Source organism: Pyrus communis, chromosome 16, assembly GCF_963583255.1.
Source record: "Pyrus communis chromosome 16, drPyrComm1.1, whole genome shotgun sequence".
NCBI classification, from domain to species: Eukaryota; Viridiplantae; Streptophyta; class Magnoliopsida; order Rosales; family Rosaceae; genus Pyrus; species Pyrus communis.
The window spans coordinates 15,879,947-15,899,973 of record NC_084818.1 but is presented as its reverse complement, the minus strand read 5'-3'; the positions used below and the strand labels follow the sequence as shown (position 1 = coordinate 15,899,973).

Here is a 20,027-nt window from a genome sequence, read left to right as displayed (position 1 = left end):
GCACAACCTACCCCTTGACATCCATATTGCTTCTCTAGCCTGTTCTTCCATCTATTTTTTAATTATTTAAACAATATTTTTAATATAAGGAAAATGATTATATTTATACGATTGAAATAGAGGGAAGTAAAACAACGACCACCCTTCTGCACTTTTTACCACCATCCTGACTATCCCCATGGCTGACCACGGAGGTGATGCAACAATAGAACGAAGTGTCAGTCGCTCAACCAATCATAGAATCAAAGCCGAAAGAATAAGAAGTGAAATCGGTAGAGAAAGAAACTCCGATGACATCCATATATGGCTTGACACTTTCAGTGTGTTTGGACGAATACAAAGATCAATTCATGATTCAATAATTTAGGATCCAATAAACATAAATTAAAATATAGAAGGAATAAAGTGACGACGAGACGTTTGGGAATTGAGATTACGAGTTGCTGGGAGGGTGGAAGGATCTGATCTTGTTTCCCTTAGTCCTTATTTGACATATTACGTGAGGATAAATTGGTAATTAAATTTTTTTAATAAAGAGTGGGTGTAGAAATAAGACAGAGAGGTGGTAATAGTAGCACTCTAAAATAATTAAATTTAAGGAATTGGACTTATTTTAATAAATTGGACTATTCTTACTATTAGTTCAAAAAATTGGACTTATATCAAGTTTTCCCTTAAATTATATATATATATATACACACACACTAGCATTTGCTTACACACTTTGTGTGTATAAACACATTTTTTTAGAAAATGAGAAGGAGAGAGGGAGAGAAAGAGAACGTGGGGGAGTGAGAGGTTTTTAAAAAAAAAAAAATTTTAATATTGGAGGTATTTTAACATCACATGTAGGTGAGGCTTCAATAAAAAACAGTAAAATTTGGACTTGTGAAATTACATTATTGCCCATCATTTTTTTTTTGTGTGATAGAAGACTAATTTGTCCTTCCATCCTCTTTTGGTTGACAAAGAGAGTTTTATTAATTAGTAGAAATTAATATTTATTTATTTATTTATTTATTTTTACATTGAAACTTAAAATTTTTAGCTCAGAAGCAGTTTTTTTGTCCCAACCCTTTTGTGTTACATTTTTAGCTGGAGATTATTAAAAAATAAATTTATGATTATTTTTTTAAAGTAAATTTAAAAAATATAATAATAAATTATGTAGACTATCCTAATTTAATTTTATGAACACTTTAACAAAAAAAAAAAAATATTTTGATTCTGATAAATATTAAAAAAATCACTAAACCAACATCATGAAACTCGTGGAACACTACACATGAAAGAATTTTTAAAAATTATTTTAGCCATTAGATTTAAATTTGAATCATTTAATTTTTTGATCGTTGGATTTAATCATATTAGAAGTTAGTTGTTTGATTCAATGAATTTTTAAATATAAAACTAAAAAAAAAAGTACACATATATGATGAGCCAGCCTATTAACCCTGAAGAAATTTTGGCCTAAATTTGCCCTAGGAATGAGTTATTGGTTAAAACTCATATTTGGCCCAAGGAATTGGAGCAAGTTGGAATAAGTTTAGAACTTAAATTTTGAATTTTAAGTTTAGAACATAAAGATAGTGATTATATTGATTACATTTATTAGATGACCAAATTCAAAGTGAAATGTATATATCAAAAGAATTCACCATTTGTAAATTTTTAATTACGTAGAAAGAACTTGAGAATATATTGCTGCACATCCAAGATAGTTTTTGCTTTTTTTACACTTTGTGCAAACCATACCATTAGTTTAAGAACAAACAATCTTCTCTTCACCAATCACTCACTCATCTTCTTTCTTCCGAACAAAGAACAATATCACTACCATCTTGTTCAACATATACCTAAACTAAGTGCACGTTCCCCCCTTTTTTTACAAATGGCCAATCAATTTGTCGCTTTCGGTCGCTAATTAATCAACGATTTGTCACTTATTGAGTAACCACTTTACTGATGTGAGCAATTGAACTAATTCACATCGTTTAAATTTTAATTCCGAGATGCAACCACAAAAGCAAAAACATGTAGGTATACATTAAGGACATATCGAAAAAGATGGAGGGCATTTTAATATTTAAACCTTGAGCAAAAGGTGAATATCTTGTGTACGGTTTTAACTATTTGCTAGATATTTGTCTTCACGTAGCAATTTTGGTGCTCGTGAAGCTTTAAAGTAGAAAGAAAAGAGACAAAAAAGTAGCTGAAACATGAGAGAATAGGGGGTCACGGGTTTTTCTAACTATTTCAGAGACTCGTCCGACATGTGAGTTGTGTCTTGACATAGGAATATCGTCGACAAATAGGTGCTTATAAAATTGATGGCGTTGGCGGTGCCCACTTATAAAATTGACATGCTTCAAATTCCCAGCAATTATTTGCTCGTCACCGATCGCACTCACCCTCTGCCTTTGATGACTATTCCTGGGCCAACTCCAACTATGGTGTCTCTAGACTGCTGGCATCTTCTATGGCTAATTAATCGGTAGCATCTAACCTTCCAGAATTAATGTGGAAAGAGCGATGCTCGGCTATTTTCGACGACAGGGCACCAAGCTTGTATCGGACATTGCATCAGTACAATCAATTTTCCTATCTCTCCATGGGCCCTGCAGTACAGAGAACCATCACTTGCAAAGCCCCTCAAAGTCCACTCATCAAAATTAATGTAGATAAGGCTTGGGTTCCAACTACCTGGGAAGCTCGCGCTGGAGTACACCCTGTAATTGTAATAGCTTACACCTGTGTCGTGCCTCCTCTCTCTTCCCTCCTCCTTCCTCAGATTCCTGTGACTAAGTAGTTCATTTCCTCCGGGATCCCAAGCAACCTCTTTTATGGGTGCATCATGTATGTAGCGGTCACTGGTTGGTTACCAGCCAAAGGCCACTCTTAACTTGCTTGTCACAACCACCAGAGAACACAGTAGATCCATCATCCTTCCAAGTTGAGCGCTAAACCTATACAGATAGACATATAACCTTCCCAGTTATATCACAGAATGTCCCTAATTGACATGCATTGATCTAATGTGATCTCAAATTAAATCACATACTTTTGCATGCACAAAGATATGTATGTATCAGTAAAACTTTGGAATAGTGGTGATCCTTATTAAAAGGACTCTTATCTTTTTAAACGAGATCGTAGAATAACAGTACAAAAATTACTTGCTTAAAATCAACAACATATAACAATTCTAAAAGCAATTGTCCTTCTACACAGAGATTGTACTGTTTTTATCTAAGCAAAATTGTGCATCCAATTGTAACAGTAAAAACATTTTGCGTCCAATATATTTCTCACCGTTTTTTTTTTCTTTTTTTTTTTTTTTTTGTTATATTTAGTATTGTGTAAAACTACTCTTATCTCGATTCCTGAGTATATATCTAGAAACAAACAGCAAAACTATTGTTTGTTTTATATTCAACCAGAAATAACGCTAAGTTGCTATGAAGAGCAGAAGTTATGAATCATATCAGAGGGCCATGGCCGGATGTAAACGCCCCTAGCTCTGCCAGGACCCAGTAGAGTGGTAAAAAGTTCCAAGTTCGAATTCTATAAGCAAAGGCAGGCCATCTAGCATTTATAAACTCATCTCGGATATTTCTAATTCATACCCTAGTTATAATTAAAAACTATAGTTGACACATTGTTGCGTATGGATGTATCCTTAATTACACAATATGTTGGAATTCAAACTTGCGAAACAAAATAATTTGACTACCAAACTAGTTTCATGAGAGAGAGAGAGAGAGAGAGAGAGATTACCGGTTGGTCGTGGGGGTATGGATGCCTTGGCCACACTAGCAAGATTTTGTCCACTCTGGTGTATCTCCCAGCATTGCACCTAAACACGGGCATACCAGCAGTCATTACTTAATCCTACCAATAAACTGTGTTTGGTTGCAAAGACAAGACAAGAAATTATAAATTCAATCCAATCATGTATCTACTTCAGTTCCCATGAATCATACATACATATACATAAGCAATAAGCATACTGTAGTAAATAATTATACGTGAATCCTAATCATATATTATATTGCCTGGTAGTCTGATGACAGAAATTGAATCCGATCGAATCCTATAGAAAAACTTTCTTAGCAACCAAACGGAATGTAAGGCTACATACATACATACCTGGTTGTCCCAGAAGGTGGTGGCCAGAATGTTGCTCTTGGGACTTTAGCTTAGGCTCTATAGCGAGTCATTAAAACATCTCATAGTCTATCAAAAACAGCTAAATCAATTCACAACCCCTCAAACCCAATTCACCCAATTGAAAAACCAATCCAAAGAAGACAACTTTGAGGTCAAAAAGTTAAAAAATTCAAAAAATTAATCAAATATTTGACATGGGTGATGGGTTCAACCTCAGTTTTTGTGACAGTGTGCACAAATTTGTGCTTGAAATCAGCTGCCTGCTTGCTTGAAGAGCTCTCAATCTTCTTCTTAGCGACAAAATATCCTATCTTTCTGTTTGAAGAAGTGCCGCTGCTCTTCACGCTCAGCACTCCCGACTCGCTGGGGGGAAAATTGACAAAGAAATTGATGGAGTGGTCTGCAGAAAAAGGAGAGGAGACTGATTTTGCCCGGGGAAATTTGACCCGTTCGATGTAGCAGATTACCCGGTTCTACGCGTGAGCTCGCCCAATCTCAGCCGTCAGATTCTGGTCCGATTATTTTATGGTTTGTAAGGAAAGGGAGCAAGTATTTGGAGGTTTGGAGGTTGGTGGGATCCAAAGTTCCAAACAGAAAGGGTTCAATCAAGCAATCATCCAAACCAGAGATACTGAAATGAAGTGAAGGCGATGGGAACCAAGCACCAAATCCACCATCAAGCAATTCAAAATTCCCACCCGTCGCTTTCATTTCCCGCAACAATTCCAAACATTCTCTCTAATTGTTCCATTCTCTCTCTCTCTCTCTCTCTCTCTCTCTCTCTCTCTCTCTCGTCCTCTTCAGGCTTCCTTCCTCCCCCTCATCTCTTCCCCACTCTCTTATTAACCCCTAAATGTCGTTAGTTCCCACGCTCCTCCACCCTTCTACGACGCCGTTTTCACGTCCCCGGAAATGCTCCCACCCGACCACTCCAGCTTCAACCTCCTCACCCGTTTCATCAATTCCTACCCGTCCGATCCCGATCCCGATCCGATCTCCCTCGGAGGACTGTTCCTGCACCCCAGCAACACCATCCCTCCTTCCTTCGTTTCTTTGATTTCTCACCGTACCCGTTTGCGTTCCGGTTCCGGTTCGGCCTGTTGTTTAAGGCGCCACTGCCACAAGACGCTGCGTTTTGAAGGTTTAAGACGAGGTGGTGGCGGCGGGTTGCTTTTGTCTGTGAGCTTGTCCATAAAGGGGAGTGAAAGGGATGGTGGTGAGGAAAGGTATGTTCGGGAATCAGGACAAGTCCTGGGGCAAAATGGGGATAAAAGCTTTTCGTCCTCGGAGGAGGAGGAGGCCGCCATTGTGGCGGTGTTCGAGGGTGAGGGTGAGACTGCACGGAAGGGATCGGGTGCTATGAATACCACCAAGCATCTTTGGTCTGGAGCTGTTGCTGCTATGGTTTCAAGGTTCGATCACTCCAAACCCGAATGAGTTGTATTTGTTTGTGAATTACCGCACGCTTTTAGATTGACAATAGAATTACATTATGCTTCTCCCATTCCCGTGTTTTAGATTTTTGTATTTTTAAGCTGACTCAGGTGGACTCAATAAACTTTTAAGAAAATTTTATTTGAATCAGTATAACTTCACTTAAATTTTAAATATGAATTTTTTTTCAGCCCTTTTATATAATTATCATTAAATGCAAATGAAATTAATATAAAAACTAAAATTTATCAATAAATCCATGTCAAATATTCAAACCCTTTGCCATCACGCAATTTTTCCGCTACGTTCTATTTTGACTAAAACTCTAATACATTGTCATATGAAAACAAGCGTTTTTGTTTTGTTTTGTTTTTTTTTTTTTTTTTTAAGATGGTGATTTTGAAGTTTTTGATCCTCCAAATAAAGAGAAATTTTTTATTTTGATTTCAAATTCCGGTCAAATAAATTTTTGTGATGTGGTTTTGATTTTGTGTGGATATTTGAACAAAAACTTTGCACTAAAAACAAAATTTGTATGATTCCTTTATTGGATATTCTCGACCGTTAGAGATACATGCAATGGGGGGCAAATTTTGGACTAAAAACTAAATTTATATGACTCCATTGGAGTTGGTCTATAAATGGAAAACAAAAACCCAATTGTCAGTTTCTGTTAACTTGTGATTTTGAAGCAACTAAAGATGGAGCGTCCATTTCTCTTTTCGATGTGATTTTGGTTCTGAATCATTTGTTATGCTTTAATTTGGTTAATGGTACATCATATGCTTCTCCAGGACTCAAAAGAAACTTCTTGGTGTTTTCTTTTTCTTAGGACGTTTGTTGCTCCTCTTGAGAGGCTAAAGCTGGAATATATAGTTCGAGGTGAACAGAAGAACCTTTTTGAGCTCATCAGGACGATTGCAGCTTCTCAAGGGCTGAAGGGATTTTGGAGAGGAAATTTTGTCAATATTCTTCGCACGGCACCCTTTAAGGCTATCAATTTCTATGCTTACGATACTTACAGAAATCATCTGATGAAATTGTTTCGGAATGAGGAGTCCACAAATTACGAGAGGTTTCTTGCTGGTGCCGCGGCTGGAATTACAGCCACTTTGCTCTGCTTACCTATGGACACGGTATGTTGCAACCTTCTATTGTTATTTGCTTCAGCTGAGTTCATCTCGTAAGCACTTTTTTCCTGGTTTCACTGTTAATTTGTGTTCAAATTATTTCTTCTTCAACTTTGTAGTTCAATGTGCAGAATAGGATTGATCGTCTATGACCCACACTTTTATAGGTCACACCGTAAGAGTGTGCATAGGCTGAATTCTATTGCTTGCACTTAAGAATTGGCCCAAGTCCTATTCTAAAATGTCAATTCTTTCAGATCAGAACAAAGATGGTAGCACCTGGTGGAGAAACCTTGGGTGGTGTAATTGGTGCTTTCCGCCACATGATCCAAACTGAAGGGTTTTTTTCGCTTTACAAGGGTTTACTACCCTCGATTGTGAGCATGGCACCTTCAGGTGCAGTTTTCTATGGTGTTTATGATATACTGAAATCAGCTTATCTGCATTCACCTGAAGGGATTAAAAGGATCCAACACAAGAAACAAGAAGGTGATAAACTGAATGCTATGGAACAACTGGAGTTGGGTCCCGTTCGAACATTACTATATGGGGCAATTGCCGGTGCTTGTTCTGAAGCTGCTACATATCCATTTGAAGTTGTGAGGAGACACCTTCAGATGCAAGTTCGGGCAACTAAGTTAAGTGCTTTCGCAACTTGTGTGAAAATTGTTGAGCAAGGAGGTGTACCTGCTCTTTATGCAGGATTAACACCAAGCCTATTGCAGGTATGGTACTCTCACGATTCTTTAGATGAGAACACATCTTTTGTCGAGCCCTTTTGTCATTCGATCAGGTTTGCGGTGAAGTTTCTTGACCTTTTTCTCATGTGCTCACCAGGTTTTACCGTCAGCTGCTATAAGTTATCTTGTATACGAGTTCATGAAGATTTTTCTCAGAGTAGAGTCGACGTAATAGTTTTCTATCCAGATCAAGGTCCAAAGGTTCTTGTCGAGAATGAATTGTTTGGTTGTGTTTCATTTCTTGTTTTGTGTTTTCAATATGTACTTGGGAAAAAGAGAAGAAACAAGGCACAATGTTTCCGATGTTTTCTGTTGACTAACAGAAAGTTTGCTGTAATTTTTCTTGGGATTTTTAGTGTCATTTGAGTAGCTAAAAGAGGACTACAACAGTCAAATATAGTGAAAGAATAAATAAGGGCAAGCTGATTGTTTGATTGTACTTGACCCGGGCGTATTATTATTTTGAGATTAATTGTTTTGTATTTGACTCAACCGACTCCACTGAATGAAAAAAGATTCTGTTTTTTGTAATTGTTTTGTAGTTGATTAGTATTTTTTGAGATAAATTAGCGAACTTACAGATGCTTGGAATTTGTTTTTGTCCTTTTTTTTTTTATCAACGATTTTGTTTTTGTCTAATTAATCATTAAAATCATGAATAATGATGGGCATGAATGTTGTGGTAGATGATTGTCAACATACAAGGATCTGAGGCTCTGAGGAAGGTTTTTGCAGTTAATTAAAGGTGGGCTTTACTGTAATAAAACTGTAGATGGTACCCAATTAGAGATCACAATCTCTATAAGGGCGTGTCTAATGTTCGGACGAAGTGTGCGGACCATTCGTAGGGATGACGATCTAAAGGCTGAGAAGGGACGAGCTCACGAGTAGAACCGGGTTGTTGTGACCAAGTGTAAATAAAAAATTTTGAATTTTTTTTACTCAGTGGGTATCTTTCATCGGAGACGGGGAAAGAGAGGCAAAGAGGAGGAGCTGGGGTGAGGAATGGACTTGAGGTGGATTGAAGATGCGTTGCAATTGTGACATGGTAATCTTATACCTCTATTTTTTGTTCAATGAGTGTTTTTGTTGGCAAGGGAGGGAAAGAGGGTTACCTTGGCCTGGAAAGAAGAGCGGGTGGGTTCGATTTCAGTGTGGATTAATTGGGAGTTGGTAAATCATGTACCTTTACTTTTTTCGATTCAATGGGTGTGTTTTTGTCGGAGATTGAGGGTTGTATAGGTGGGGAAAGAGAGGCAGAGAGAGGGAGGTGGTGAAGGGTGTAAGCGCTCGATTTCATGTGGATTAAAGATGTGCTTGGATTGGAGTTGATAAGGCTGGTTCATCTAGAACCTTTGAAGAAACCCCGACTTGTGAAGGTGAATCTATGGACAAATCCATAACCTCTGTTATAATATGTGAACCATAATAAGAATGGTTGAAAGGTAACACTTCCCTCATTAAAGATGGACAGACTCTTTAACGCAACGTCAAAAGCGTGTTGATAACGTGTTATCGGTATATTTAACTGAAGAATTATAATAAAGAGGGAGAGGGCGGCGAGCAGAGAGAAATGAGAGCATTTAGTGAATTATGGGGTTTGTATTATCTCACCTCATTCTGCTTGTACTTATTGTAGTAAAGAAGAATCACTAATTGACTTTCAAGTTATACATTACAATCTAGAAACTATGTTTATAAGGGCTTGTCTAATGTGCGGACGAAGAGTGCAGACCATCCATACAAACGACAATCTAAAGGTTGAGAAAGGACGAGCTCACAAGTAGTTGTGACCAGGTGTAATTAAAAAAATTTGATTTTTTTTTTTTACTCGGTGGATATCTTTCATTGGAGACTGGAAAAGAGAGGCAAAGAGAGGGAGTTGTGGTGATGAATGGACTTGAGGTGGATTGAAGCTGCGCTGCAACTGCGACTTGGTAATCTTATACTTTTTTTTTTGTTTGTTCAGTGAGTATGTATTTGTTGGCGAGGGAGGGAGAAATTAGGGTTTGTGGAGCCAAAAATAATCGAGAAAAATATCGAGACAACACGTGGATTCTAGGGTAAAAAGACAAAATTACCCTCGAGGAATACCAGAACTCCTACACTCGAGCAGTGGACAATCATGACTCAATCAAGGTCAAAAGTGCTCAAAATAGGTAATTATTCAAAACCTATTTAATTCATCATCATCAAATCTTCTCCAGAAGTTAACCCTCAAATCATTCCTTTCTAATTATATTAATTAGCTAATTAATTGATTTATTACCCAATTAATTTATTAATTAGCTAATAAATCATGAATATGATGTGATATAAAATAGCACACAAATTAAACCCTCTTTTTGACAATTGTAGTATGGATAAATAGGAATCGTTCTAGGCTAGGGATTAGGAGGGATTGCTAATCTACTCAAATTAGACTCAATTACACTAAACTAGACTCAAAAACAGAAAACTAGACTCTAATAACTCAAAACAAACTAGAATGACTCAAAACATCACAAAACAAGTAAATTGACTCAAAACAGAAACTAAGAGTGATTTTGGACGAATTCTAACTTAACTTTGACTCAAAACACTAAAGGAAATAAATTAAAACAGGTTCTAACTAAGTAAAACACGAAATATTAAAGGAGGAATTGGTTTTGACGAATTTAAAGTAAAAGCAAATAGATTTAAAGACTCTAAACAACTTTGGACAAATTGGGTGTTTTAATGGGTGAATGGCTAGCTAGAGGGTCCTTCTCCACACATGACACATATGCATACAAATTGATTTCCAAATATTATTCCAATAAACCATGAATGACAATACCCCAAATTAACCGTGAACTGCACAAATTAACTATCAGATTTTCCTAATTTCATTGAATTGGACTCAGCGATGCAATCAAATTATTCTTATCAAGTAAATTAACTATCAGATTATTCTCATTAAGTTCTATGAAAATCATAAGCATTGACAAGACATTTGTAATTATGAAAAGCATGATACTCTTACTAGGAATTCACTTAACACGATCGTGACTAGCGACTTCCACTACTTGCAAATATAAGTTCATAACAATTAGGTGAAACTCCCTTATATTTTAGCATCAAATTCATGCATGCAAACTAAGTAGGCCTCCTTAATCAACATATAAGAATAAGTTATCAATCAAGCAGTTAAGTAAATTGCATTCATTTTTTTGCGAAACAATAATTGGATGAAATCAATTCATATCACATATATGTTCATGACTTTGAATTCTCCTCTAGCCAAAACGAATTTAGCTCCTCATGTTCGCAATTAAACAAGTACAATTAAATTTAAACATTGAAAACAAAAGATTGAATACACCTAGAAACGCTCAAACAATCCAAACTTTGAATGGCAGGGCACGACTCCAAGTGTCTTCTCTCATTTCTCCTTGCAAGGCTGCGACACAAGGGTGTTTGTGTGTATGATGGATATGTGGTGTGAATTATGGTGAAGGATGGATGGATGGATGAATGGTTCCTTCCCTTATATGCGGCAGAAAGCATAGAAATAAAGGAAAAGACATTAATTAAAATTTGGGAAAGATTTGCACTCCAAATCCTCAAGGAAAAAGGGTAAATAAATGTCAGAATCCAAGAGGAAAAGGGAAAAGGATATGCGGCAAGACCTAGAGAGAAAGGGAAAGGGGTTTGCGGCAAGGAATTGTTGTTCTAGAAGGAAGAGGGTGCAGCATCCCTTAAGGAATAGGATTAAGCCTTCTAGAAACATATATTTAAGTGTCCTAAATTAATTAGGAACCCCCCTAGCAGCTGGAACATAGGTAGTGTAGGATTAGGATTGGTTAAGACAAAATAAGGTAGTATGGCTCATGTTTCCTTCTTTCTTTGCTGAGCTTCAAATCTTCTTTGTCTTGAATTAATTCTTCCATCTCTTTAGCATATTCTTAGCCTTTCTTGAACTTTAAATTCGTTCATCCACCTTACTCCATGCATGTGCTATCCATTCCATTCCAAGCCCAAAACTGCTCTAAAATGCTCCAAATTGTCTTTTCTTGCCCCTTTAGCTAATTAGACCTACAAACACACGAAAATAACTTAAATCACTATAATAAATAGAAACTAACTAAGCAAATGCAAGGAAATAAACTAACAAAGTCGCATAAATGTGCTCTTATCAGAATCTCACCCAAAAAACCATCCAAGTGGCCGGTCCCAACGCGTTGCCAAGTCAAGCCTTAGCCTCACACCCACATGTGCGACATGCAGAGCAGCCCACTATCGTGGCCCAGCCTGCTCCCGTGGTCCAGCCTATTCCTATGGCCTTCTAAGCAGCCTAAATCGGTCCAAGATTAGTTCAACCGTCTCGGCTTCAAATTTCCAGGCCTATGATTGAACCAGGGGCATTTTCACCATATTTCTCCACGAATTTAACATTTTCCAACTCAAATCTCATGCCCGGAGTCTACCACACTTCCACTGCTTAAGGAGACGCATTTCTTCCAAGCTCTTCCAACCCAAATGAAGAACAACACTTGTCTCGATAAGTCATAGAATTGACGAGCGCCCTCGCACAACAGACGACCTTGGTGAATTAGCTCTTGCAGCGCACCGAGATGCAACGTAGTAGGACAAGGGCAAACAAAGAACCTCTCCAACAGCTTCTCGGCAAGCAACCACTCGACCAGCCACGAAATGAGCGTTTGGGCAGTTTACATTCCCTATTGGGCCCCCGAGATAGCATATACTTCCATCTTAGTGCGCTGAGAAGCATGCACTCTCTACTAGGCCCACAGACAAACATACATTCACGGTTGGGACCACACTCCGATAGTTAACATGAGCAACTTTCTAGGAAAAATGTTCATTTGCGGCTAGGCCCGCAAGGAGCACCCTTCACCTCACATCGGAGTAGGTAGCACGAAGGACGGAGAGAAGTAGTCACTCAGTCTAGCTCAAGCTCAATCAACAGCCTGCGAAGAATTCCCTCGCCTGCTAGGAACGAACCACATGCACCGCAACTGCGGCATAGACAAGTCGATAACAGTAGGTCACGACCGAGGGCAACCGAAAACTCTGTTACCCCCAACAAAGGCAAATTCAGGAAGAAGTAGAAAGGCTTCTAACCTAGAGATTGCACGATTTCCAACGCAACAAGGTCACTAACGAGGTGCTACGATGAGACATGACCAACATAAGCAGGTTACCCTTCATGAATGAGATTGAGCAAGCAGAGATTCCATGCAAGTTTAGCATGCCACATTTCACATCCTTTAAAAGGGATGGAGACCTGGAGACACCTAAAGCATTATTGAAGCGCAATGATCCTCTATCGAAACAACGATGATCTCATGTGCAAGATATTCGCCACCATTTTACAAGGTGAGGCGCAAGATTGGTTCTACACCCTACTGCCACAATCCATCTAGAGTTTCGACGAATTTTCTTTGGTTTTCACCAAAGAATATTCATTATATTGCTTAATTAAGAAAAAGTCCTACCACTTGTTCAACGTCAAGAAGAACCCAAATAAGTTATTTTGCGACTATGTGAAGAGGTTCAAAACAAAGAAGGCAAAGATAGTCAGATGCAACGACTCGATAGCTAGAACAGTCTTCCAAAAAAGACTCCTAGCAGACTACCTGCTGTTCGGAGAATTGATCACGAAAGAAGATCTAAGTCTGGCAAACTTTTTCGCTCTAGCAGATAAGCATGCACTTTGGGACGAGGTTCGCCGATGCACATTTAAGGCAAATTCGAGCAATCTTGAATATGAAGTCCCCCATTACTCTAAAGGAGATTCAAGTTCTGACTGGACGAGCAGCCGCATCTGAAACAGCAATAAGCTCTACCCTCATACGAGAAGAGCTGGAGGCCCAACTACCTGTATTCCACAGTTCAAAAGCTCTCCTCGATGAGGAAACCACCAACCAGAAATTCAAAAGCTAACTTTGGCGATAGTTGTTGCAACCCAGAAGCTCAAGTTATACCTTCAGACACACGCAGTCATGCTTATGACGCACTATTCCGCCCAATCCAGATGTGCAACAATAAAGGCGCAGACACTGGTGGTGCAAAGTTTTTTTACAAACGCAATAACTCAGCTTAAAAGGCACGCCAAGGCCAGACAAACACTAGAAGGATACTCAGAAGTAAGTTTTGTCCTCGTCACCCTAGAAGATTGATGTGAAAATTATAAGCACACAAATTAAACCCTCTTTTTATCAATTGTAGTGAAGAATGTAAGTAGGGATCGTTTTGGACCGGGGATTAGGAGGGATTGTTAATCACTTGGAAACTGACTCAATTACGTAAAAACAAGTTTAAAACACTATACTAGACTCAAAGAATGCAAAACTAAACTTTAAAACACCAAAACAAACCAAAAGACTCAAAACAGCACCAAAACACTCAAAACTGCCTTAAAAACACAATCTGGGCAGTTTTGAACACTAGACACAACTTTGGACGAAAATTGGTTTTACTTTGACCTAAGACACTTAAAAACACAAACTAAAGTGATTTCTAACTACTATGACTCAACAAAGAAAAGGGGGATTGGTTTTGGACGAATTTAAAAACAAAACAAACTTTTTAAATTAGAACAGATTGTAAAAACGAATTTGATGGAGTTGAATGGATGGGAAGCTAGCTAAGGGGTTCATCTCCACACATGTTATACTTGCATATAAAACGATTTCCAATTGCTTTCAATAACCCATGAATTCTTAACGCCCCAAGTTAATTAGGTTCGCTTAAATTAACCTTCAGATTTTCCTAATGTTATTGAATTGGATGATTGCATACGACAACCCAAAACATTCCCCACCAGTCCCCTACATGATTGCATAATAGAGATACAAGCAAGAATCATTAAGTTCTATGAAAACCATAAGCATTGACGAAGCACTTGTTACTATGATTGCATGAAACTTATGCCAAGAATTTACTTAACGCGATTGAGATCATCAACCTTTACTACTTGTGAATATAATTCCATAACGATTAGGTGAAATTTCCTTATATCCTAGCATCCAATTTATGCATGATAATTAAGCGTGCACTCTCAACCAACACACACCAATCAATGTAATTCACATAGATAAGTAAATTGAATTCACAACTTATGAAACGTAATTAGAAGTAATCAAATCATATCGCAAGCATAAACATGTATTTCGAATCCCCCCCTAGCCAAGGGGGGGTTTAGTTCCTCATACGCACAAAACAAAGAGAATTGAAATTAAACATTGAAATCAAAGGAAAAGAAACACCTAGAAATTCCAGTGACGCGAACTTGAATTGCATGAACTTCCGAGCTTCCTTCTCTTCCTCCTTGGTGCGGCAAAGGTCTAGGGACAGGTTTAGGGCCTTAAGTGTATGGATGCATGGTTATGGAAGGATGTAGTAGTGTTTAGGGGAAGGGGATGGTGCGCCAAAGCTTAAAACTAAGGAGAAAGGTGTTTAGTGGCTGCGACAAGGTTGTGGAGAGGGTTGGACGAATTTCTGGAATGAATGAATGTGTATGAGAGGTGGTGATCTGATCTAGGGGTTAATATGAGTATATATAGGCACTTAAAACCCTAGGGTAATCAGATATGGACTTGAATAACCCAAATCCACAAGGAAATAGGCTTAGAAATCAGAAACAAAAAGGGATAATGCTTCCTAGGTGCGGCAGGTAAGGAGATGAGGTGATAAGGCTTCTAGAATGCCTTGCAAGGCAAGGGAAATCAGCTTTCTAGAAGGGATAGGTGCGGCACTAAAGGATAGGGCAGATTAGGGCTTCTAGAAACCCTCTAATGCAAGGAAAACTCACGGCAAGGATGGATAAGGGTTCTAGAACAAGGATAAGGTTTCTAAATGGATAAAGTGCCCTAAATGGATAAGGACTCCTCATTGCACATGGAAACTTTGCCTATTAGGATTAGGAAACCTTGTCTTTGTCATTCCTTCATCATCTTGGACTCCTTTTCCTTCTTGGTCTTGGAAAACTTCTTTGTTGCTTCACTTGAGACCATTTGGATTTTGACTTTCCTTCATCAAGTAGGAAACCTTATTTGAGTAGGAATCTTCATTCTTCTAGGAATCCTAATTCAACTAGGAAACCCATTTTAACTAGGAATCCTAATTCAACTAGGAAACCATCTTCCATTTAGGGACTTTCCTACTTCAACTAGGAAACCTTGCTCAAGTAGGAATCATCATCTTCAAGTCTTCAATTTCATCCATCCTCTTGGCTCCAAGCATATGATGTCCATTCCAAGCTCTAATTTGCTCCAAAAGGCTCCAAAATGCATCCTTTTGCATACTTTGCCCTTAAAACCTGAAAGCACATAGAACTAGCTTAAAAGACTACTTTACTAAGGAAAAACACTATAAATGCACAAAAACAAGCTAAACTAAGGTGCGTAAATATGCTCCTATCAAATTCCCCCACACTTAGCTTTTGCTAGTCCTCGAGCAAAACAAAATGAAACAAAGTAAATAACCTAAGTAAAACGAGTAAAACACAACCTACACCTTCCAACAATCGCCTCAGGGATTTCCAATGCACATGACATGTTAAAAATCATCATTCCCACAGATTTTAGCCATCTTTACGCTTAAGCCTTTACTTAATCATAGTCACTACTCATTAGTTCACAAATAACCACTTAAACATGATTCTGATCGTAGTAACATGCCTTAGAGAATTTCCTCAATTCCTTACTAGATATGCACTCAATTTTCACACGGATTTTCTGACTACACACCCTACACTAGGTATATGTGAGGAGATAGATGTAAATATGAAAACGAATCCTCACATATATGTATGACAAAGAAAGCACTTTCCGGAGTTAATAACATGTTTAGATATGATCTCATGAATGGAACGCTACTACTTAGATGCGAGAACCAGTGACACCATATGCTCGTACCAATTTTAAACTCCACAAATTGAAACACATAACACTCAAGATTAAAGTCAAGGGTTGTAATGGGGCTAGGGGTATTGGCTAACAAAGAAAGGTAAAGGATAAAACAAACGTTCTTTAAACAATAGTAAGCAAAGCAATGAACTTGATACTTAGAATTCACTTTAGAGTGCAGAAAATAACTTTAAACACAAAGGGGAATACACGTGCATACTTAGGGTCAAATGCAACGTTTTGGACCCTTTCTTCAATAACCAACAACTTAGAGCTCATTTTATGCTCTTTCAACTCCTTTTCATACTTTTCACAACTTTTTCTTTTTTTTTTCTTTCTATTTTGCACGGAATTTTTTTTTTTTTCTCTTTTTTTTTTTTTTCGTGCCTCATTCAAGACTTTGGCACACCCATATATCAAGAATCCTTCCCCCACACTTGTTTTCTACAATGCAATGATCAAAAGGAATTCATCTTTGAGTTATGCTTTTACTATGCTTCAAGAACAAAGGTATGGGTGGTCCTACTCTAGGCTAGGTGAGGATAATTGTGGGTTAACAAAGAAAGTAGGCTACACAAGGCTCAACGGGGTTAAATCCTACAAAACAAATGAAATAGGGAAATATGGCAATTTGGCTATGGTGGTCACTACACAACTTCATCTTGAATATGTGTTATGCAAATCAATAACATGCTTTGAATGAATTGGGCATGAGTTCTAGTGTTTGGAACTAAATGATGAAACGTCTTCTAAGTAGCAACCAAGCAAAGAATAATGAGATCATGCAACGACTTTAGAAAACAAGAATGCACAGATTTTAACTCTCCAAATAAACGTTTAGGCTCAAGTCTCATAAGGTTGTAGCATTTGTTTGAGCTCCTTCCTTCAAGCATGTTACAAAAACTAATTTTTTTTCTTTTTGATTACATGTGAAGTCATAAGTTATTACCACAACCAAGCATAAACAAAGAGTAAATCAAACTTTCATCCATGTTAATCATTCTCTTTAACAGTCATGCAATTACAAACCGAATCCTCATCATTGTGTTGGAAGGTACCCTAAGACACAAACAAACACACAAAAACAACTTAAAAACAACTTTTTTTGGGTTTTCAAAACAATTTTTTTTTCAATTTTTTCTGGGATTTTCGGATTTTTAGAACAACAAATACTAAAACACACCAAAACAGCCTAAAAACACCTAAAAACAGCAAGAAACAACATTTGAAATTATGGGTGACAAAACCCTACGAATTTGCATCAAAACACCTTGGTTACCCCCCCCCCCCCACACTTAAATCAAACATTGTCCTCAATGTTTCAAGCATAGACTCACACAATTAACAAACAAACAACAAAACAACAACTAAACAACCTAACATGGCAGAAACAAAATAGCAACAAAGAGAAGAGTTTAGGAACGCAAATCTGGAATTGGAGTGCTTTCTCAGGCTTCCTTTGTTGAATGCATGGGTTGCCTCCCAAGTAACGCTTGCTTTAACGTCGTACAGCCGGACGAAGACCTCATTCACTCCTTACTTGGGCCCACGGCTTCCAAGGGTATGTCATCCACGGCATGCTCCACAAAGGTGTCATAATAGGGCTTCAAACGATGCCCGTTCACCTTGAATTCTTGTCCCGTTTTCAAGCTTTGGATTTGGACTGCACCATGAACAAAAACATTAGTAATAACAAATGGTCCAATCCACTTAGAACGTAACTTACCGGGAAACAAACGTAAACGGGAATTGAACAATAGCACTTTCTGCCCAATTGAGAATGATTTCCCACGGATCATGTTGTCATAGAAAGCTTTGGTCTTTTGCTTGTAAATGCTTGCATTATCGTACGCCTCGTGCCGTATTTCATCAAGCTCATTCAATTGGAATTTCCTAGTACTTCCCGCTTCATCTAAGTGCATGTTGAACTTCTTGACGGCCCAAAGAGCTTTATGCTCCAACTCCACGGGAAGATGGCACGCCTTGCCATAGACAAGTCGAAAGGGGGACATCCCAATGGGGGTTTTGTACGCCGTACGATACGCCCAAAGTGCATCATCTAACCGTAAGCTCCAATCCTTCCTTGTTGGCCCAACAGTCTTCTCAAGTATTTGCTTGATCTCTCGGTTGGAAACCTCGGCTTGGCCATTCGTTTGAGGATGGTAAGGTGTAGAAACCTTATGGGTGACATGGTATTTCCTCAATAACGCTTCAATGGTCCGATTGCAAAAGTGTGACCCTCCATCACTAATGATCACTCGTGGAATTCCAAACCTTGCAAAAATGTTAGTTATAATAAAATCTGCAACCACTTTAGAATCATTAGTCCGGGTGGCCTTGGCTTCCACCCATTTTGACACATAATCAACCGCAAGCAAAATATACATGAAACCATACGATGAAGGGAAGGGACCCATAAAATCAATACCCCAAACATCAAAAATTTCAACATTTAAGATAGAAACCTGCGGCATTTGGTCCTTTGCACTAATACCACCCATTCTTTGGCATTTATCACATGTTAGGCAAAACGTTCTAGCATCCTTAAAAATACTAGGCCAATAAAATCCACATTGTAACACTTTGAGGGCCGTGCGTTGTGTGCCAAAGTGCCCTCCACATGCATATGTATGACAAAAACTCAAAATTGAATGACATTCAGAATCATGCACACAACGACGTATAATCTGATCGGGGTAAAATTTCCATAAGTACGGATCATCCTACACATAAAACCGTGCATCATGCCTAAGTTTATCACATTGGTGCATAGTGAACTCACTTGGAATACGTTTTGACACCAAAAAATTAACAATATCGGCATACCAAGGTGCACTAACCTTAATGGACAGCAATTGTTCATCGGGGAATGTCTCGGCAATGGGTAGGGCCTCTTCATTGTGCACCATTCGGCTTAGGTGGTCAGCCACCACGTTTTCACTTCCCTTCTTGTCCCGAATCTCTATGTCGAACTCTTGAAGTAGCAACATCCATCGAATTAGCCGTGGCTTGGCCTCCTTTTTAGTGAGCAAGTACTTCAGAGCTGCATGATCAGTGAAAACAATTACTTTAGTGCTAATTAGATATGATCAAAATTTATCTAAAGCAAAGACAACGGTAAGAAGTTCTTTTTCCGTAGTGGAGTAGTTCAATTGTGCATCGTTCAATGTCCGTGAGGCGTAGTAGATGACATGCGGCCTCTTGTCCTTTCTTTGTCCTAAAACTGCTCCTAAAGCATAGTCGGACGCATCACACATGAGCTCGAAAGGTAGACTCCAATCCGGTGGAACAATGATGGGTGCCGTGGTCAACAACTCCTTAAGTTGGTTGAATGATGCCGTGCACTCCTTGGTGAATTCAAACGTCACGTCTTTTTGTAGGAGACGGCAAAGAGGTTGTGCAACCTTCGAGAAATCCTTGATAAACCTACGATAAAATCCTGCATGGCCAAGAAAAGAACGAACCTCTCTAACCGAAGTTGGAGAGGGTAAGTGACGTACAAGATCTATTTTCGACTTATCAACCTCAATACCGTTTTCAGAGACTATATGACCTAAAACTATGCCTTGTTTAACCATGAAATGGCATTTTTCCCAATTAAGAACAAGGTTAGTTTCAATGCAACGTTTTAAGATTAAACTAAGATTATGCAAGCAACC

General features: G+C 38.3%; 1 protein-coding gene and 1 long non-coding RNA gene across 3 annotated transcripts; one reads left to right on the top strand and one right to left on the bottom strand.

Moving 5' to 3' along the window:
- Positions 1 to 2,085: 2,085 nt before the first annotated feature.
- On the bottom strand, positions 2,086 to 4,843 carry LOC137720586 (uncharacterized). 2 transcript variants are annotated; one of them, XR_011066548.1, is made up of 4 exons: positions 4,383 to 4,843; positions 4,150 to 4,206; positions 3,778 to 3,856; positions 2,086 to 2,966 (listed from the first exon to the last, which is right to left on the bottom strand). It is a non-coding gene; the product is annotated as an uncharacterized lncRNA (long non-coding RNA). The 2 variants fall into 2 exon arrangements; XR_011066547.1 differs by having other exon boundaries at positions 4,150 to 4,843.
- Positions 4,844 to 4,933: 90 nt separating this feature from the next.
- Positions 4,934 to 8,000, top strand: LOC137720585 (probable mitochondrial adenine nucleotide transporter BTL3). The gene is made up of 4 exons (XM_068459677.1): positions 4,934 to 5,582; positions 6,437 to 6,740; positions 6,992 to 7,459; positions 7,572 to 8,000. Exons 1-4 carry the CDS (start codon positions 5,083 to 5,085, stop codon positions 7,644 to 7,646), a joined length of 1,347 nt encoding a protein of 448 aa, XP_068315778.1. The 5' UTR covers positions 4,934 to 5,082; the 3' UTR covers positions 7,647 to 8,000.
- Positions 8,001 to 20,027: the final 12,027 nt, after the last annotated feature.